General features: G+C 44.3%; 1 protein-coding gene across 1 annotated transcript in view; it reads right to left on the bottom strand.

The window, feature by feature from the left end:
• C11H2orf42 (chromosome 11 C2orf42 homolog) overlaps positions 1 to 21,321 on the bottom strand; it is a 318,795-nt gene that overhangs the window by 271,349 nt on the left and 26,125 nt on the right. The window contains exon 2 of the mRNA XM_069214211.1: positions 18,219 to 19,063. Coding sequence (XP_069070312.1) covers positions 18,219 to 19,047 — 829 coding nt within the window. The 5' untranslated portion in view covers positions 19,048 to 19,063. The remainder of the gene's footprint in view (positions 1 to 18,218; positions 19,064 to 21,321) is intronic.

Below are 21,321 nucleotides of genomic sequence, written 5' to 3'. Positions count from 1 at the left end.
GGTATTCAGCCCCTTCAGCAGGAGCAAAAGGCGAGAGGCCCTGCAAGGTTATTTAAATAACCAAGTCTTCAGCTTCTTGCTGGAGAAAAAAAAAAAAAAAAAAAATGGTGAGGAGGCTTGGATGCATGGCTAGAGCTTGTTCCAAAGTTTTGAGTGCAATGTAGGTCGACACATGACCTCATGCTGTGTTTTTGAGCACGCATGAGGTGGGTGGTGCGCAAGCGAGAGTGCGGCGGAGCCATCTGGTGAATGTGTGCACGGCAGTTCAGGTATGCTGGTCTGGTGCTGTGTAAGGATTTGTATGTGTGAGAAAGGAGTTTGAATGGCTGCATTTGTGAATGGAGAGCCAGTGGAGCTCTATGAGGTAAGGTGAGAAGTGGGAGGTTGAGGTGGTGTCTTGTGGCACTGTTTTGGATGGTCTGGAGTCTGTGTGAGAGCTGCATGGAGATTCCAGCATAGAGTGAGTTGCCATAGTCAAGTATGTTGGTGATGAATGCTTGTACAATTGTTCGTCTGGTGTTCTCCAACAGGCATTTGAAGATCTTTCAGATCATGCCTCAGACCATGCCTAGGATGTGGAAGCAGGCAATGCTCACTTCGTTGACCGTGTGACATCATGTTGAGACTGTTGTCCAAGGTTATCCCAGTTTTCTGGCGTGGATGGTTGATGTTGGTCCTAGCTCTGTTGGCCACCTGGAGGAGTATCATGGGGCATCTCTTATTTCCAAAGACCCTTGACTAGAGTTAAGGGTCAAGCACTTGGTTCATCCATTCTACTACCATGATAATGAAGTTAGATCTGGTGCAGTTAGTGTTGTTTACCGGGGAAAGAATAAGCTGGGTATTGTTGGCATAGGAGAAAATGTTGATGTCTTACAATCAGGTGGTGTTAGAGGCTGGAGTCATGTAAATGTTGACAAGTATAGGTCTGAGGAATAATTCTTGGGGGCCTCCGCAGATACAATGTGAAGGGTAGTTAAACAGATTCCGCTCTGCCCACTCTCCATTGAAACTTGCTTTAACACAATCCCATGCCAAGTCTAAAATACTGCTCTGGAGACTCAGAACTGAAGTGCCAACTGACCAGGTCTTCGGTTCGTACATGAGGGATTATAAAAAATGTTTTTTCAGAGATGACGGACAGTAAAATGCCAAAATGTGAAGCATTTCCCAGGTCACTTGGGGATGAATGCAGCTGGAACACACACTCCTGGACACCAAGACCACACTGGCAGACTATGGTTGGGCTGGGGAGGGGGGAGGGGGTGGAAGCAGGGACTGATAAGAACCAGTAAATAGTGGATACACACACATATGTACACACATGCACAGTCTGCTCCAAGAGGGACGTCAGAATATAGTAGCTAGGTAACAAATACCAAAAATAGGGACTACATGACAAGGGACTATGCCCAATCCATTACATACAGGACATAGAATTTAAATTATTTAAGGGAGATGGGACTCTCGTTTTTGATGGCTGCAAAGGGCCAGTTTGGGGGCCTCACTCTTTCCAAGAGCTTAAGCAGGCTTTAGATGGGACATAAAATACCTGGACTGGACTGTATCCTTGCTAACTGATCAAGCAACATCAATATTGCTCCTAGATAAAATTGCTGGGAGTATCTGAAGAAGGAAGCAGGCAATGCAGGCCAAATCCTCTTCCCACCCCCATCCCAGCTCATAGAGAGAAGCAACGACCGTGCTAAACCCTAAAAAGGGAAAAGATCACTCCCTAGTATCACCATCCCATCCCTTGTCAATGCTGAACACAGATATAAGATTGCTGTGCACGCTTTAGCAAATAGTCTACTCTGTGTGGTGGGCACCCTTGTCCATGAAGACCAAACAGCCTTTATTCCAGGTATTTGTCTGATGCTTTAAATTAGGAGGCAAACACATTGTGCGCTCGCTGGAGCCCTCCATGGAGGAATAGGTCATGGAGACCTTAGATACAGATTATTCATTTTATAGTATGAGATGGGGGTTATACAAGGTTGGTTATGGAACTCATGGGTTTGGACTCATTTTTACTTGCTAGGTCAAACTGTTATATACTGTTCTATATTGATCCTAAAGCTAGGGTGCACACTGAGCACATGATTTCAGACTCCTGGATCTTGAAGGGATGACCAGATAGGGCGGTCTGTTGACTTCTACGCTATTTGTGTCTGTACTGGATTGGCTGAGCTGTAGGAAGAGACAGTTAAAGCTGTCCTGGAGTATTATGACTGAGACTGGTAGATACAGAGTTGCTGTGTCCAGTGAATGCATTGGCCTACCTAAAGGATCAGGTCAGGTCCATGCTCCTCCATGCTGAACCTGAGAAATATGGATTGCAGACAAACAGGAGCAAGTCCGGGCACTTCCCTTTCCTCCCCTGCAGGATGTGGACATAGAATAGGAAACTAAGAATTTTAGGTACATAGAATCCAGATCACCCATGACTCCATGCACTCCTAATATGGGTATACAACTTAAGGGGCTTGAACATTCTAAGCGCTTCTGGATAACTTTAACACCCCCTCCATAAATTATAGACATAATATTATTGACAATGATTATATTGTTTCCACGCTGCTTTTATGTCTTGCAGAACTCCTTGAGCCGTATTTGGAGAAGTTCATTCTGGGGGCTTGATGTGCATGGTGGTCCGTGCAGGCAGATGCATCAAGCTGGCGATGTTAAACCTTCCAAGGTTGAGGGGTGGACTGGGCCTACCCGATTCTTACTATACTATGCAGTGATAACTAGGAGATGCCTCCCCTGAAGCATGACACCCTTGAAGATGCCCCCTTTCTTAAATGACATGACGGCACAGGGTGGCGACTTCTCTACTGAAAAGATCCCGCTTTGCTTCAGAAATTCTTTTATAGTCCATTAAATCGTTTAAGAATGTAATAAAGGATAAGGTGCTTGTCGGACGGAGCGAGGAGAGTTGATACTCAGTAGGTAACTTATTGCTAAATATCAGGTTTCTGTCCTTCGAAACGGTGCACAGAGGGTTTGGGTGGACATGTAGCAATTTCTTGTGTATGCAAGATTGGCTCATATTACCAGATAAATCTGGAATACATACCCAGAAACACAGCTGCAATCAAATAATATTGTGTAAATCCTAAATGTGGCTGTGAGCAAGCGATTGATCACACTGTGAATAATACCCTATTTAGTTGGATGTTACTGATATAAAATAAAAATAAGTTTGGAAAAAAAATCGTAAACCCAAACACCTTCAGTCCCTAGTGATCTGGTGCCTTAATCTCACAACCTCTCTCTCACAATGCCTCCCTCACAGTGTCTCTCCCTCACTCTCAATCTCACTCATAATGTCTCACACTCTCAATCTCTCCCTTCCCATCACACACACTCAATCACACACAGACACACTCGCAATCTCCCTCACTTGCAATCTCCCTCACTTGCAATCTCCCTCACTTGCAATCTCCCTCACTTGCAATCTCCCTCACTTGCAATCTCCCTCACTTGCAATCTCCCTCACTTGCAATCTCCCTCACTTGCAATCTCCCTCACTTGCAATCTCCCTCACTCACACACTCACAATCTCGCTCTCTCTCTCTCACACAATCTCCCTCTCATTTACAATCTCACACTCTCTCACAAGTTTAAATGTCACCAACTGCTTTCCTAGTCTCCAAGACCATAAACCTACAGAGTTAAGCTCTGGAAATTAACACCCCTTGCCAATCATTCTCTCTACAACACAGTGGTTCCTTCTGACTGGGGAGGAAAAATAAAATCAGTTGTTCCTCTTCTGAAGCAAACATTAATAAAAGGCAAGAGCTGAGCCTATACTTTTAGCCAATTACAAGCATACCTCCTGCTTGCATTTCCCCAACAAAAGCATAATCAACCACCAACTATCATCATTTTGTCAAAATCAGCAGTTCCTGAATCAACAGCAATCAGGTTTTGTCCTCCTTTTAGTATGGAGACAGTCCTTGTCTCTGGGATCAGAGAGATTAACTTGATGCCGGACTCAGATGGTGAAGTATTTCTCTTTCTTTTGCAACTCGCTGCGGTCTCTGACAGTCTCCACCTCTCGCTGATCAATCGGATGGCTTCTTGTGGGATGATAGACTGTGCCTTATTCTGGGTATGCTGTACTCTGGCTATTCTCAGAGTCTTCCTCCCTACGTTTTCCTGCCCTTCAAAACAATTATTGGGGTGTGCCACAGGGGTGTGTACTTACCCCCAACTCTTTCATATTTATGCGGCTCCTCCTGCACGTCTTGTTCCGTCACATCAACTGCACTAAAATTCCTTACACTAAAGAACACAACTTATTCTACGACTGGATGGTAAGTCAATCTTTTTTTCAATCTCATTTCAGGGGACATACGAGTCAGGTAGCCACCTCGATGAGCCATAACTCTCTGTGTCCTAACACTGATAAACCAAAGTTTTATTGCCTTGGTTTTCGGCTTGGTGGTTGGACAATCTCGGGCCTCACCCTTTTTTGCATGCTCTTTGGGCATCATATTTGTCAACATACGTTTTCTTATCAACTCAACAAACCTGTTATTTTATGTTCTACACCATCAAAAGGTTTATACTTGTTCTCAAAGACTCTTCATGTAAAAAAGTTACTCAGGTTCCAGTTTTCTCAAACGCAGTCTACTCCAACTCCCTATATTTCAACCTTCCTTCTTATACTTTCAAAATGCTGCTGTGCAAATGATCCCAAGTTCTAACCTTTACTCCATGATCTCAGGCCACCTTAAAGAATTTAATTGGCTTCACTTTAAAAAATGCCGCAGCTTCAGGGGTCTTGGCCATAATGTATTATATTCTTCCACATCCTACATGAACTCCATGTTCACCTACTAGTAACTCATTTGATCAATTCACTCTAGGCCAGCCAAGCTTCTAGCCCTGCCCCCAAATCAAGACAGCTAAGACTGGCGGTTGTGCCATTTCTGTCACAGCTATCAAAAGCATGGGACTCTCTGCCATTGCAGCCACGTTTTACAGTCAGCCACACAGCTTCTGAAAAACAACTGAAACACCATCTTCACAACTTTTAGATTCTACCAGGGTGCCTTTTCTACTATTTATCTTTTCTTAGTCAGCTTCCTCCAACAACACACGCACACCCATTGCCAAACAATTTAATGTCATTGGTGTTCTAAAATGAATCTGAAAAAAGAAAGCACAATGCTGAAGGCTGCTTCTAAACCCAAAGGGTGCTCATTTTCGAATTCTCAAGTGCGCAAGTAATCTTCAACTAGTCATTGCATTTGTGTACCTAAATTATTTCTCCACCTTCATTGGTTTCACCGCATAAAGCACTCCCCTGGAGTAAGGCCTTCTTCCACTGTTATAAGGTATCAATAATATTGCAGAAGATTCATAGCAGTGAACAGATTCCATCAGTATTAGGCTTGTACTGAATATGGATAACTTCCACCTTATTTCTTTTGCACTTTTATCTGCCTTTATTTTCTGTTGTGAAGGTAACTGAGTAGCTACTCAAGCCTTAGGGCCGCCTCCTGACCAAAGGTGGTACACTCCCAGACTTAACCTCACCCTCACCGATCCCCTCTTCTTGGATGATTAATACTCCAATGAGGGTACATTCCTCATAAGTAAAATGTACCTCGAGGTTCCAAGCAACACAGGACCTCCAACACCATATGAGCTCCCTTCCATACTGATAAGCTCAGACATTAGCAATAGCCATTTTTTTTAGAGTACTTCCTAAATAAAAAGGCTGTTCCAAGGATTGAACACAAAATTGGATTTAGATCCTATCAGCGATTATTAAAAAAAAAATAATAATTAAAAAAAAAAAAAAAAAAAAAAAAAAAAAAACACCATCCCCCCCACCCCCTCCTTGGTTACTTAGAAAAATACGGTTTTAAGTACCCTTATTAATCCACAAGCCTATCTCTTGCCACTGCCCCTCAAGCCCCCCCCTCATGTCCTGTTTCTCATGTAATGTATTTTAACACAATATGCCAGCATGATTGTTTGGAAAGCTGAAGCTCACACCCTCCAATCTTACTGACCAATCTACGACCCTGTACATAACAGCAGAACAGCGACTGCACATAAACCTGTCGATATGGATCTTATAATACTGGCGAAAATGTGGTTGAACAAAACTTCTCAGCTATGCATGAAATATTTCTTCAGCACAAATATGATATAAATCCTCTTTAGCTGTAATCACCAAGAACTCTATTCTTTTTCGAAGAGTGGCATTCAACTCCTTCTCTTTTAATGTCTCACAGCTGAAATGCTACAGAACCTACCAGAATAAACATAATTTAGTATCCTCTTGATGCAATTTACATTTACTGACATAGCACTCTATGTAAAGTGCTGCAATGGCAGTGTGTGTGTGTTAAATAAAAATCTCAAATAAATAAATAAAAGGACAGAGTTTACATGCACTTCAGTCTGCCATGGGCCACAGTTTTAAAGCCCATTAACCAAAAGACTCCACTAACCGAACTTGGGCTCTTCCAACAGGCAATGGTGATAGCATATTCCAGACACGAATAACACCAGCTTTAACCCATCTTTTTGCAACACTTTAACCTCATATTTTCCGACTAAAGTATAGGATGTCTAACAGCTTCACCGCCAAAAGTCCCTTTTTGCCCCTATGATGAAATCTCTTCCTACACCAGTACAGAAACACGGTCTTCATTCTGTCACTCTCATGGTGGTATCTCTTCTCCCATCAATTCAGAAATACCGTCCTACTTATCACCACACACAGCTGACTACGTTCTGGCCCTACTCAACTCTATTAAGTTGGGTTCCCCATTGGATCCATTTCCTTAAAAAAAAAAAAAAAAAAAATCCTTTTTTTTTTTTTTAAATACAACTGCCCTGTAAGATAATATGTATGATTTTCGCCAAACGTTTTAATGGAATGCTTAGCTCTGGCTACTTTCCTAAGGCATGGAAAAAAGCTTCAATCCTTTTCCCTTAGTTAAATAGTCTAACTTAGTCCTTTGAACCCCAGCAATTATCGTCCCAACTCGGTCCCTTGAATCTTAGCAATTACTGTCCCATTTCATGCATCCCCTTTTTCAAGAGTAGGCTTTGTAAGGAAATGCCTCCTTGGCATGGTTACCCCCTGACTTTTTGCCTTTGCTGATGCTATGTTTTGAATTGAAAGTGTGCCGAGGCCTGCTAACCAGGCCCCAGCACCAGTGTTCTTTCCCTAACCTGTACTTTTGTTTTCACAATTGGCACACCCCGGCATCCAGGTAAGTCCCTTGTAACTGGTACCCCTGGTACCAAGGGCCCTGATGCCAGGGAAGGTCTCTAAGGGCTGCAGCATATCTTATGCCACCCTGGGGATCCCTCACTCAGCACAGACACACTGCTTGCCAGCTTGTGTGTGCTGGTGAGGACAAAACGAGTAAATCGACATGGCACTCCCATCAGGGTGCCATGCCAACCTCACACTGCCTATGCAGTATAGATAAGTCACCCCTCTAGCAGGCCTTACAGTCCTAAGGCAGGGTGCACTATACCATAGGTGAGGGCACCAGTGCAGGAGCACTGTGCCCCTACAGTGTCTAAGCAAAACCTTAGACATTGTAAGTGCAGTTAGCCATAAGAGTATATGGTCTGGGAGTCTGTCAAAACACGGACTCCACAGCACCATAATGGCTACACTGAAAACTGGGAAGTTTGGTATCAAACTTCTCAGCCCAATAAATGCACACTGATGCCAGTGTACATTTTATTGTAAAATACACCCCAGAGGGCACCTTAGAGGTGCCCCCTGAAACCTTAACCAACTACCCGTGTAGGCTGACTGGTTTTAGCAGCCTGCCACACTCAAGACATGTTGCTGGCCATATGGGGAGAGTGCCTTTGTCACTCTGTGGCTAGTAACAAAGTCTGCACTGGGTGGAGATGCTATCACCTCCCCCAGGCAGGAGCTGTAACACCTGGCGGTGAGCCTCAAAGGCTCACCCCCTTTGTTCCAGCACCACAGGGCACTCCAGCTAGTGGAGTTGCCCGCCCCCTCCGGCCACGGCCCCACTTTTGGTGGCAAGGCCGGAGGAAATAATGAGAATAACAAGGAGGAGTCACTGGCCAGTCAGGACAGCCCCTAAGGTGTCCTGAGCTGAAGTGACTAACTTTTAGAAATCCTCCATCTTGCAGATGGAGGATTCCCCCAATAGGGATAGGAATGTGACCCCCTCCCCTTGGGAGGAGGCACAAAGAGGGTGTACCCACCCTCAGGACTAGTAGCCATTGGCTACTAACCCCCCAGACCTAAACACGCCCTTAAATTTAGTATTTAAGGGCTCCCCTGAACCTAGGAACTTAGATTCCTGCAACCTAAAGAAGAAGAGGACTGCTGAGCTGAAAAACCCTGCAGAGAAGACCGACACACCAACTGCCTTGGCCCCAGTCTACCGGCCTGTCTCCCCCCTTCAGAAGAAAACTGCTCCAGCGACGCTTTCCCCAGGACCAGCGACCTCTGAATCCTCAGAGGACTGCCCTGCTCTAAAAGGACCAAGAAACTCCCGAGAACAGCGGCCATGTTCAACAAAGACTGCAACTTTGTTTCCAGAGGAGCAACTTTAAAGATCCCTGCAATTCCTGCCAGAAGCGTGAGACTTGCAACACTGCACCCGGCGACCCCGACTCGACTGGTGGAGAACTAACACCTCAGGGAGGACCCTCCGGCGACTCCGAGACTGTGAGTAACCAAAGTTGTCCCCCCTGAGCCCCCACAGCGACACCTGCAGAGGGAATCCCCAGGCTCCCCCTGACCGCGACTGCCTGACTCTAAAATCCCGACGGCTGGAAAAGACCCTGCACCCGGAGCCCCCAGCACCTGAAGGATCGGAACTCCAGTGCAGGAGTGACCCCCAGGAGGCCCTCTCCCTTGCCCAGGTGGTGGCTACCCCGAGGAGCCCCCCCCCTTGCCTGCATCGCTGAAGAAACCCCTTGGTCTCCCATTGATTTACATTGAAAACCCGATGCGTGTTTGCACACTGCACCCGGCCGCCCCAGTGCCGCTGAGGGTGTACTTTTTGTGTGAGCTTGTGTCCCCCCCGGTGCCCTACAAAACCCCCCTGGTCTGCCCTCCGAAGACACGGGTACTTACCTGCTGGCAGACCGGAACCGGGGCACCCCCTTCTCTCCATTGAAGCCTATGCGTTTTGGGCACCACTTTGAACTCTGCACCTGACCGGCCCTGAGCTGCTGGTGTGGTAACTTTGGGGTTGCTCTGAACCCCCAACGGTGGGCTACCTTGGACCCAAACTTGAACCCCGTAGGTGGTTTACTTACCTACAAAAACTAATAAATTCTTACCTCCCCCAGGAACTGTTGAAAATTGCAGTGTCCACTTTTGAAATAGCTATATGTGTTTTATGTAAAAAGTATATATGCTATTGTGATTATTCAAAGTTCCTAAAGTACTTACCTGCAATACCTTTCAAATGAGATATTACATGTAGAATTTGAACCTGTGGTTCCTAAAATAAACTAAGAAAATATATTTTTCTATACAAAAACCTATTCGCCTGGAATTGTCTCCGAGTGTGTGTTCACAGAGTCCAAGGGTTCCCCTTAGAGGTAAGATAGTGGCAAAAAGAGATAATACTAATGCTCTATTTTGTGGTAGTGTGGTCGAGCAGTAGCCTTATCAAAGGAGTATTGTTAAGCATTTGTTGTACACACACAGGCAATAAATGAGGAACACACACTCAGAGACAATTCCAGGCCAATAGGTTTTTGTATAGAAAAATATATTTTCTTAGTTTATTTTAAGAACCACAGGTTCAAGATTTACATGTAATACTTCAAATGAAAGGTATTGCAGGTAGGTACTTTAGGAACTTTGAATTAGCAAAATAGCATATACAGTTTTCACATAAATCACATATAGCTATTTTAAAACTAGACAGTGCAATTTTCAACAGTTCCTGGGGGGAGTAAGTGTTTGTTAGTTTTTGCAGGTAAGTAAACCACCTACGGGGTTCAAGTTTGGGTCCAAGGTAGCCCACCGTTGGGGGTTCAGAGCAACCCCAAAGTTACCACACCAGCAGCTCAGGGCCGGTCAGGTGCAGAGGTCAAAGTGGTGCCCAAAACGCATAGGCTTCAATGGAGAAGGGGGTGCCCCGGTTCCAGTCTGCCAGCAGGTAAGTACCCGCGTCTTCGGAGGGCAGACCAGGGGGGTTTTGTAGGGCACCGAGGGGGGACACAAGTCCACACAGAAAGTACACCCTCAGCAGCACGGGGGCGGCCGGGTGCAGTGTGCAAACACGCGTCGGGTTTTCAATTGAAATCAATGGGAGACCAAGGGGTCTCTTCCGCGATGCAGGCAGGCAAGGGGGGGCTCCTCAGGGTAGCCACCACCTGGGCAAGGGAGAGGGCCACCTCTGGGGGTCGCTCCTGCACTGGAGGTCGGATCCTTCAGGCCCTGGGGGCTGCGGGTGCAGAGTCTTTACCAGGCGTTGGATCTTAGAAGCAGGCAGTCGCGGTCAGGGGGAGCCTCGGGATTCCCTCTGCAGGCGTCACTGTGGGGGCTCAGGGGGGAGAACTCTGGCTACTCACGGTCTCGCAGTCGCCGGGGAGTCCTCCCTGATGTCATTGTTCTCCACAAGTCGAGCCGGGGGCGTCGGGTGCAGAGTGTCAAGTCTCACGCTTCTGGCGGGAAACGCAAGTTGTTGCAAAGTTGCTTCTTTGTTTCAAAGTTGCAGGCTTTGGTGAACAGAGCCGCTGTCCTCAGGAGTTCTTGGTCCTTCTAGATGCAGGGCAGTCCTCTGAGGCTTCAGAGGTCGCTGGTCCCTGTGGAAAGAGTTGCTGGAGCAGTGTCTTGAGAAGTGGGGAGACAGGCCGGTAGAGCTGGGGCCAAAGCAGTTGGTGTCTCCGTCTTCTCTGCAGGGTTTTTCAGCTTAGCAGTCCTCTTCTTAGGTTGCAGGAATCTCAGTTCCTAGGTTCTGGGGAGCCCTTAAATACTAAATTTAAGGGCGTGTTTAGGTCTGGGGGGTTAGTAGCCAATGGCTACTAGCCCTGAGGGTGGGTACACCCTCTTTGTGCCTCCTCCCTGAGGGGAGGGGGGCACATCCCTAATCCTATTGGGGGAATCCTCCATCTGCAAGATGGAGGATTTCTAAAAGTTAGAGTCACCTCAGCTCAGGACACCTTAGGGGCTGTCCTGACTGGCCAGTGACTCATCCTTGTTTTTCTCATTATCTCCTCCGGCCTTGCCGCCAAAAGTGGGGCCGTGGCCGGAGGGGGCGGGCAACTCCACTAGCTGGAGTGCCCTGTGGTGCTGTAACAAAGGGGGTGAGCCTTTGAGGCTCACCGCCAGGTGTTACAGTTCCTGCAGGGGGAGGTGTGAAGCACCTCCACCCAGTACAGGCTTTGTTACTAGCCACAGAGTGACAAAGGCACTCTCCCCATGTGGCCAGCAACATGTCTGGTGTGTGGCAGGCTGCTAAAACCAGTCAGCCTACACGGATAGTCTGTTAAGGTTTCAGGGGGCACCTCTAAGGTGCCCTCTGGGATGTATGTTACAATAAAATGTACACTGGCATCAGTGTGCATTCATTGTGCTGAGAAGTTTGATACCAAACTTCACAGTTTTCAGTGTAGCCATTATGGTGCTGTGGAGTTCGTGCATGACAGACTCCCAGACCATATACTCTTATGGCTACCCTGCACTTACAACGTCTAAGGTTTTGCTTAGACACTGTAGGGGCACAGTGCTCATGCACTGGTGCCCTCACCTATGGTATAGTGCACCCTGCCTTAGGGCTGTAAGGCCTGGTAGAGGGGTGACTTATCTATACTTCATAGGCAGTGTGAGGTTGGCATGGCACCCTGAGGGGAGTGCCATGTGGACTTAGTCGTTTTGTCCTCAATAGCACACACAAGCTGGCAAGCAGTGTGTCTGTGCTGAGTGAGGGGTCCCCAGGGTGGCATAAGACATGCTGCATCCCTTAGAGACCTTCCCTGGCATCAGGGCCCTTGGTACCAGGGGTGCCAGTTACAAGGGACTTACCTGGATGCCGGGGTGTGCCAATTGTGGAAACAAAAGTACAGGTTAGGGAAAGAACACTGGTGCTAGGGCCTGGTTAGCAGGCCTCAGCACACTTTCAAATCAAAACTTAGCATCAGCAAAGGCAAAAAGTCAGGGGGTAACCATGCCAAGGAGTCATTTCCTTACAGAAGTGCACTGAATTCAAAGCTTTGTGCATTGCTTTTAAAGCGCTCCATGACTCTGGCGTTCCTAAACACAATTTTACTTGGTATACTCCAACTAGGGCACTACACTCTTCTTCGGCTAAAATGTTATCGCTCTCAAGTTCAAAAGGTCTCAATGGGTGGCAGAAGCTTTGTAATTTGTACTGCCAAATTCTGAAACATTCGTCCTCTCAGTCTGAAAAAAGTGATAGGTCTAATTTTCAGAAAAGCATTAATTACATGCCTTTTTAATCAATAGGCTTTCATTCTTGTTACTCCTCCTGCTTTTTTTTGTAACAAGTTTCCCCTTTTTTCTTTCCTTCTCTAGTGGCAGCACCAAGACTCATCCGGGAATCGGTGTGCATTATAAAAATAAATTTCATGATACAGCATTTCCCCATGGACATCATCCTGAAGAGTCATGGATAGACCTACAATTTGAGCACTTGCTTTGCTTGGTTAGCTGGTTTCTTGATCCAGGGAAGAACATCAACATTCCTGAAAATCTTAAGAGAACCTTAAATTACTATCTCTACATGTAATTGGAAGCAACAGATACATCAGTTACAATAATTGTAATGCTGTACATTTCTATTCGGGCTGGTCTGTTCCCATGAGGAACAGGGTCAAGACTGATCTGCATATGGCTGGGTCCAAACTGGGGTGGCGTGGTGAGAAAAAAAACCGATGGATTAAACCCAGATCTTTGTGACTGGGGTGAATGTTTGCATTGTTCAGCATTCCATCCATCATCTGTTCTTTTTGTATATTTCCGCTTGACACACCCTCGCCATTGACTAACAATGAAAATCCAAATAATTTCAAACTTATTATATTAAAGTCTTTCCAAAGCTTCCATTGTTTAACACCAGCCGTAGGGCTCAATGCTGAAAAGACAGATTTCTAATTCAAACCACCAGAGCGCTAGAAGAACGTGTGGGGTAGATTATTGGGCCCAGAAAATGCTAGGCACTTCAGAATTGATTTTTAAATCATATTTTTAAGCGTGAAATATTATGCTTACTCATAAAAACATTTTCTTTTCCAAAGTAAAGACTTGCTAAGACGTTCAAGTTAGTAACCCACACCCTTACATTCTTTGAGTTTTAACTCCCACACCAACTTTCCAGTCAGCTTTCTCGCTCAGCCTCAAAGCCCCAAGAAAAAGGTGAGTGCTAAAAACAAGTTATTTGTCAGTAAACTTAACAGCAGAAGTACTATAGACCCAGAACACCAATGGTAAGGTATACTAACCATCCCAGTTGCTGGACAGCAACCACTGGCTGCCTGAAAGCTCAAGAAAAAGCCTTGCATGCATTGTCTCATAATTTGTTGGCTTTCAGCAGGTTGGAATCTACAAAACATATGTAGAGTACTTACGGTTTGACCCATGGACATCATTGAGGTTTTGCCAGGGGTCGCAGCTGCCATCCCTGGCTACAGAGGTGACAAAATCAGTGCGCACTCAAATGGGCCGATACTTTTGGTGGCAGCTGTGGCATGTACAAATTTTTGAAATATATGTTGAGTTTGTGCTTTGGGGGACTGCAGTCGTGGGAGTAAAGAGGGTGAGAGAAAAAAGGATGTGAGAAAAGAGTGAAGAGTAAAAAGAGCGAAAGCGGAGAGCAAACAGAGAAAGAGAAAAACACGAGAGGGACAAAAAATAATAATAAATAAATAATTGATCGGGAGGCACAGATTTACTATTCTTTGTCTCAAGGCAATGTTGATAAAAATAAATGTGCCATACCTACTAAGACATGGTGCATTTTTTCCTCCTTCCGTGAACTGGTGCACTTCTGGCGGCCATGCGCTGACGCACACAACCACCCACCCACCCACCCACGCACAATAGTACAGGGACGTATGTGTTCCCTGAAGCATAGGTTTCTTTACTGGAAGGAGCCCCTTCCAGTACAAAAACTGTTTGAATGCTTATATTACTTTGTGTGCTGCACAATGCATCACACACAAATTTGGAAAAACAAGGACAAATTAAAACATTTTCTTCTCTTTACACCTGCTTGGAGGAGGCATAAAATGTTGGCGCAAATTCCTGTCTACTAAGGATTGGTAATAGGATTTGCATCAAAACCCATGGGTGGTTGTAGGGGAACGCCCGTGAACCACCCATGAAATGCCTCCTCGACACGAAGTAAAGCAAAGCAAAGTTGTGTGTACACCACAACTTTGTATTATTTTGGGACACTACACAATAGAAATCCTGATTTGTTAGATAGTAAGTCCCACGTAACACTTTGGGCTGGGTTTGTGTCATAAAAGGGATTCAAACCATATGGAAACCTTTAGTAAACCTAGGCATGAGTGTCAGTAAGTAGGTGTGAGTAATAATGAACGAAATTAAGAGTGACTAAGTGAGTGAGAACGAATAAGAATGAGTGTAAGTGGTGTAAAAGAATCAGAGTGTATGGGGGTGAGAGAATGAGTGATAGCGAGTGGATTTGAGTTTGAGGAAGAATGAGATGCTTGCGAGTTCATCATTGGGCTTGGCACAGTGAAGCTAACTATTCTCTTATAGATACACCCAGGCAGAGATACTGCCTGGGGCATACTTGCAGTAATTCTTAGCACAACAAACATCTTTCACAAAATACTGGCACACTGGGTTAATTTGTGGCATAAAGGGCACCAATGGTAAAATATCAGTTTAAGCATACTAAAGGTAATTCATGGTACGTAGGCCACTCATGGAAAAACTATGGCATACGCAAGGAAATTCCTAGCCCCGGAGCACCCGTGGCAAAATACTCCTCTAGTACAATGGAAGTAGTTCTTGGCATAAAGGTGGAATACCTGGCACCTGAGAGAGTGGCAACCATTACCAAATGCTAGCCCTGACATACGAGGTAATATTTGACATAAAGGTCACCTATGGTACTTGGACAGCATAAAGTGAAAAGTTCTGGTACAGGCAAATTTTATGACATTTTGACAAAATGCTGGCCTAGGCACAATGGAGAAAAATGTTGAAATATGGTGGCATCCATACCCGGTTTAGAAAAAAGAACTGGGTCAACTCCTTGGGGAAGTCAGGTTTAATTGTCTTGCCACACCATGAAAGGATTTCAATACTTAATGAGTGCCCTTTCAGTACCTATGACATTTTAGAAAATTTATAAGAAAATTGTGTTTGAAAAAGCACTATTTTACCCCATACCTTTCTTTTTTTTTTTTTTTTTTTAAACTCATTGAGAGCAACCTCTTAATAGAGGTCTGGATTACTTGCTCATTACAATTCAGGGCAAGTATTATCCCTCAGACCTTTCAAAGATCAAGTTGGCATCATAACATAGGCAGTACTAAAAATGAATATCTATGCTCATCATGCAGTCATTATCGAACTTCGGCTATGTTAATTGTAATGTGCTATGTGACATGCCTTCTTGAAACAAATATAAAGGGTCATAAAGTGTCACTTCCTGTGTAGTCATTGAAGTCAAGAAGTGTGTGATGTCATTTCTGCTAATCCTGGCATTTTGCTGAATCGACCCACCATGGATTGACCACCACACTGGATGCTTTCAGTGAATAACAGTCATGAAGATCAACTTTACAAGTGTAAGCAGCATTATTAACTGTTATTATTACACCATTATATTCTCAGCCATAGATTAAACTGCCAATATCACCTTGCTTTCAAAGCCAGTAAACTCTGATAAACAATAGTTAAGAATGAAGAGATGTTAATACTTCTAAAATTCTCATTGTTGATTCTCTACTAAGTACACATGCATGTTAATCCATTATTTATCTGGCAAATGTACACATTAATTCTCTGGAGGTTTTCTGGTCTTGTATATTTCAAAGATTCAACAGTTGTGCTAGCAAGATTATAACAAATACTACAGAAGGACAAACACTTAGTGTCACTGTATGTTAAGAGCCAATACACATGACTCAAACTTGAACTAGGCCTAACTTGAAAAGGCTTCAGAAGCCTTTCCCGAGACTGTATTTTACCATTCAGTTTTTGCTCCTAAATTAAAGTAATAATTATCAAAAGACTGGTCAGGACAGTTCTCTTAAAGGAAATACCAATTATCCCTAGTTAATCAACACCGCAAAAGGCTTTGAGATAATATGAAAGTGGTAAATAAAATACGACCAGCTTCTGAAAAGGGAAAAATTCTGCCTGCGCAATAGAGGTTGAAAAATACTCGTGTTGTGCCCAAAAACATGAACATTTGATAGACGGTACTGTTAATCCTTCAAATGTGACGATTTATGTTTGTTACGTTTATGCTTATCACATAGTTTGTGTCTTTTATCAAGGGCAGAGATGATATGGAAAATGAGGCACGACGTGATCTGAGTCAAATAATTCCTGCCCACTCCAAGTAAATTGGCAAATAATGCTAAAAAATGTTAGTGGATTCTCTTAAGCGAAGGAGATTGCAATGATCATGTCATATTATATGGTGAAGGCAAAACTGAGATGTAAGCTGAATAGGAGAACTGGGGACATGGGTAGTTTTATTAAAGGCCTATTTTTGAATAATGTACACAGTCCTGCACATTGACAATAAGTTATGTTAAAAAAAAAAAAAGTTGAAGAGCTGGGTATTTTATACTAGTGCATCAAAATTTAAGAATGGTTTTGCTTTCTTTAGTATGTGGACATATAGTACATTTCCAACGCTGCATTTGCCATTAAAACCATATACTGATTAAAAACTACAAAGGCAAGTCTTAAAGGTGGATTTATGCAACATTCATAAAGGGCAACAAGTATAAGCAATCACTAAATGAAGCATGTATCATTGCAAAACAAGGGCTTCAGTATAAAGCCAACATTATAATGGTTGAAGAGATCAGATATGACTTGCGTCTTCTGCATCAAACTTATGATGTTACACCATAAAAGAGTTGAATTCATGGGTTACTTCTAAAGCGATACATACCAGTAAAGAGAGTTTTTAGTATGATTCAGATGAAGTCCAATACTTGTAAAACCAAGCTCGTCGTAAGAGATATACCATTTTCCTATAATGGCATCATCAAAGAGGAACCAATTATCCAATGAGGATAACAGCTAAAAACATTGTCATGGAGCACTAGGGAGGACTGGGATAGACCTGGGACATGAATGCATTACCTTCTCCCAAGTTTGTATATACGAGCTCCTCCCCCTCAGGGTAGCTGTCGATTGTTTGTTTTCAGACCCAAAAGTCTGCACCTGGGGGCTGTCAGGTACATATTCACAAATAAAATAAGATCAGGTTCCTCCCTATGGACTTCTTTTCCTTCTGGTGGCCTAGGAGCATATGCTCAAAATTGTAACTTATGAAATGCCTTGATCTACATTTACAACAATACACTCAGGGAGGACTGGGTCAGACTTATGAACAGTGTATGACGCCATCCGCTAGCACAGCCTTAAAGAAAGGTTTAATGAACTAAACATGGATATCCTGGGAAATACATCAAACATCCAAATCCTCAAAACTATATAAAAAATGAAAGGTAAATATTTGGCAGCACATAATCGGCTGCAGGATTACAAGCCTGGAGGGGATAAAATGTCATGATGTTGCTGCAGTGGAAGAGCTAGAACAGCTGAAGGACAAGAAGGCGAGTTATCCTGCTTCCTATACTGGTGTACCATGTGCACTCTTTTGTATTCATTTTGTCTGTGTAGCTGTACAACTTCTGTGTGACCACCCATCATCTAATTACAACACAATTTCATAATCAGAATTTTAGATACAAGTCTCTACTGCACTGGTTTCTGGTGCCCTTGCCAGGCCTACAATAAGGAAAATACCACTGCTGTCTTGCTCAAGAAGTTTAGGAAGTTCAAATTGAATTTACTTCTTCAGTAGTGCTCAGGACTGGTGGTTCAAGCATGAGCCCACCCACTTAAAGATAATATACTAATCCTAAAGAGGATTGATCTGACCCAAAAGGTCAGAATTAGACATACACACCAACCTTTGACCTCCACCTTTCTATTTGCAGAAAAACACTTACAACCAACCTTGCGGACACACACTTACTATTGTTTTCAAAGCGAAGGAAGGTTGAGAACTCCTGTGAGAGTGCCTCATCACTGGCAAAGGCACTGATGCAAGCATAGAAATGAATGCACCTGTCTGCAGCCTCCTCGACGCTGGTAGTCACCTTGCCCGATGACTTTGGCCCCATCTGACAGGTGCAGAGGAACCGGTGCTCTGGTACAAACTGGCTTCGTGGCTTCCTTACAAATGAAACATGCAGGTATCCAAGGCTGTGTTTGGGGGTGATCTTGCATTTTACCACCATGATTGACTTGGTGATTCTCTGAACAAGTGGTCCTGTGGGCTCCGTGGCCAGCTGCCAGATTACAGATTTTGTTTCTGCAGGGACCTGCATGGCATTAAGGACAGAGCTCTTCAGTGTAAGAGGTGTAGCTTCCCTTTGACAATTCAGGGCCAGTTTGATGTGCTGACAGTTGTTATCCTCTATGCCTTGCGAAGCTACTTTCAAGCATGCAGGTGCGTAGCAGTGACTGGACTGGAGCTGGGTTATGAACATCCCATCAGCAGTCTCTATGGCAGTCTCTGTGATGCCCAGTTCCACAAAACATCGATAGTCTGGCCCCTTATCTTTTAGACGGACAGAAAACACCTGCATTTCTGATCCTGTTATGACCCGCACAGCGTCCATGTTCGGAGCCTTCTGGACACCACAGCGGAAAACAGCACCACAGGACTTGTTCTTACAGCTTAGGCCACGAGTGCCATTGAAGGTTCCGCATTGTGGGCACTTACGGATTCCCCGCAAGGTGGCTTTACCCAAATCTGACAGAAATGCAGCTGCCTTGGCCTTTTCTGCAGAGGCGTCCATCCTGTTTTCTCTGTTCCTGTGGTGAAAAAATAAAAATAAAATAATTTGTAGTATCTGCCAGATAAGACACAGAATATAACAGAACAACTTGTTTCCTGGTGGGGCTTGCAGCCTTATTACCCCTTGATGACATATATACCAAAGCATGTAACCTAAAATAAAACAAACCTTAAAATTAATTCCACATTATGAAAAGTAACTGAAAATTCACTCTTGCTGTCTCTTTTGTAGCTCGAGGCCCAATATTTTGGGTTTTTTGTGTGTGTGTGTGATGGGGGGGGGGGGGTTCCCTGCATATACAACAACATTTATAGGTCTAAATATCTCAGCAACATACAACACTGTGGACCTTAAAATTCTGTTGAAGGGACTGCAAGAATCAATCAGAATTTCAATACTGTCTTTGCGAGTATTCTATTGTTCCTCTGTACCTGAAGCCACCACACAAGAATTGAATCAACCTAATCTTACAGGTAAAGTTTTAACAAGTTGCTTCCAATTTTGACCACTATCTCAACATCTGCAATAGCTGCCAGTACCACGTTGCACTTCACATTTCCCCTTACAAAAACATATTTTCTGAGTATGTATGCTTGAAAGGACAACCACTGCATAGCACTACTACAGCTTTGCTACAATATTGCTCAGGACAAGGCATACAGCATTGAAAACGCCAGCCCACCAACAAACCACTACTATCAACTGGGCCTCCCTGGGGAAGGGAAGGGGGGGGGGGGCATAAACTGGATATAAATTTAAAAATAAAAAAACAACAACATGACAGCTTGCAAATATCTAATCAGTTTGTATTCAATTTCCATGTGTTGAGCCTATATTAGTCTACGGCAGCCGTTTGCAAATTCAGATGCACAAATGGTAAAATGCCCTGAAAAACGGCAATGTTGTGCTTTACAAATATAAATTTCATGAATTAAAGCTGGCCTCTTACCAATCCAGGTTTTCATGACCTCAGCAGCAATCAAAGAAATCAATGAGATAACGGTATTTCATTGCGGGAACAAGGGGAGAAGACATGACTGAAAGAAAGGCACATGAACTGTGCTGAAAACAGCATAGCTCATCTACAGAGATTATTAATAGGTAAAACAGCTAAATTTAAGGTCCATGGCAGAAGATGTGAACAAGGGTTGAAGACAAAGCTGGCTTCCAGTCCAACACCAACACAGATTTCGAAGCATTACAAATGTCAGCAAGTGCGCAATTAAAAAAGCTAATTGCACAAATAAAGAGAGAGAAAGAGAGAGAAAGAAGGATATGCACGCCTCAGGCGCCAGGGCACACACATCGCCATCTTACAAGAGACTCACCTACTGAAGCCTGATCTACAGGAGATGCGTGGGAAGTGGGGAGGACAGGTCATAGGCACAACATACTCGGCCTTCGCTAGAGGAGTCTTGATATGGATAGCTGGTGGCGTCCCATATGTCCAAACTTCGCACAGGGTAGACCAAGGGGGCAAATATGTGGTAGTGGAGGGCCAGCTGGACGGCAGACAATTATTGTAAATTGGGATATACACCCCCAATAGTGCGATAGCTGAATTCTTGGGCACACTTACTCCAGCACTATTGGTAAATCCCGAAGCCCAGGATATTTGGGGCGGTGACTTTAATAGCACACCGAACGCAGTATTAGACAGGTCAAACACTCACCCGAAAGCGACAACAAATAGAAATGCCAGATGCCCTCTGCAGGCATGGGCTGGCGACATGAGACTTTATGACGTATGGCGCATGAAATACCAACAACAGAGGGAATACTCATGTCTATTCTGGTATGTACTTTGTGTGGTATTGAATAAAATAATATGGGGAACCCAGGGCATATGCGCATTGGTCAATAGGACAGAATACTTAGCTAAGACACTATCGGATCACTCGCCGCTTAGAATAACACTGAATTGGGGCAGGAAACGCCCAGTAATCCCCACCTGGAGATTGCAGGTGGAAGCTCTTCAAGATCAGGCATTCACAGAAGCACTGAACACAACACTGAGACAGTACTGGGAAATAAACGATTAATCCACAAACTCAAGAGCTGTAGAGTGGGATGCACACAAGGCAGTGGTCAGAGGTCACTGCATCTCAACCACTTGGGGAGTGAGACGCACCCTACATGCAGAGGTCAGCAAACTGGAAAAGGAACTGAGAGTAATAGAAATTGCAGTGGCACGCAATGAAACACCATACATAGGGCTAAAAGAAGCGTGTACAAAATATAACGAAGCAGATATTAGACTCCGCCAACATGACT

Source organism: Pleurodeles waltl, chromosome 11, assembly GCF_031143425.1.
Source record: "Pleurodeles waltl isolate 20211129_DDA chromosome 11, aPleWal1.hap1.20221129, whole genome shotgun sequence".
Lineage (NCBI taxonomy): Eukaryota > Metazoa > Chordata > Amphibia > Caudata > Salamandridae > Pleurodeles > Pleurodeles waltl.
The sequence above is the reverse complement of the archived record's forward strand: the minus strand, read 5'-3'. Positions and strand labels throughout refer to the sequence as shown.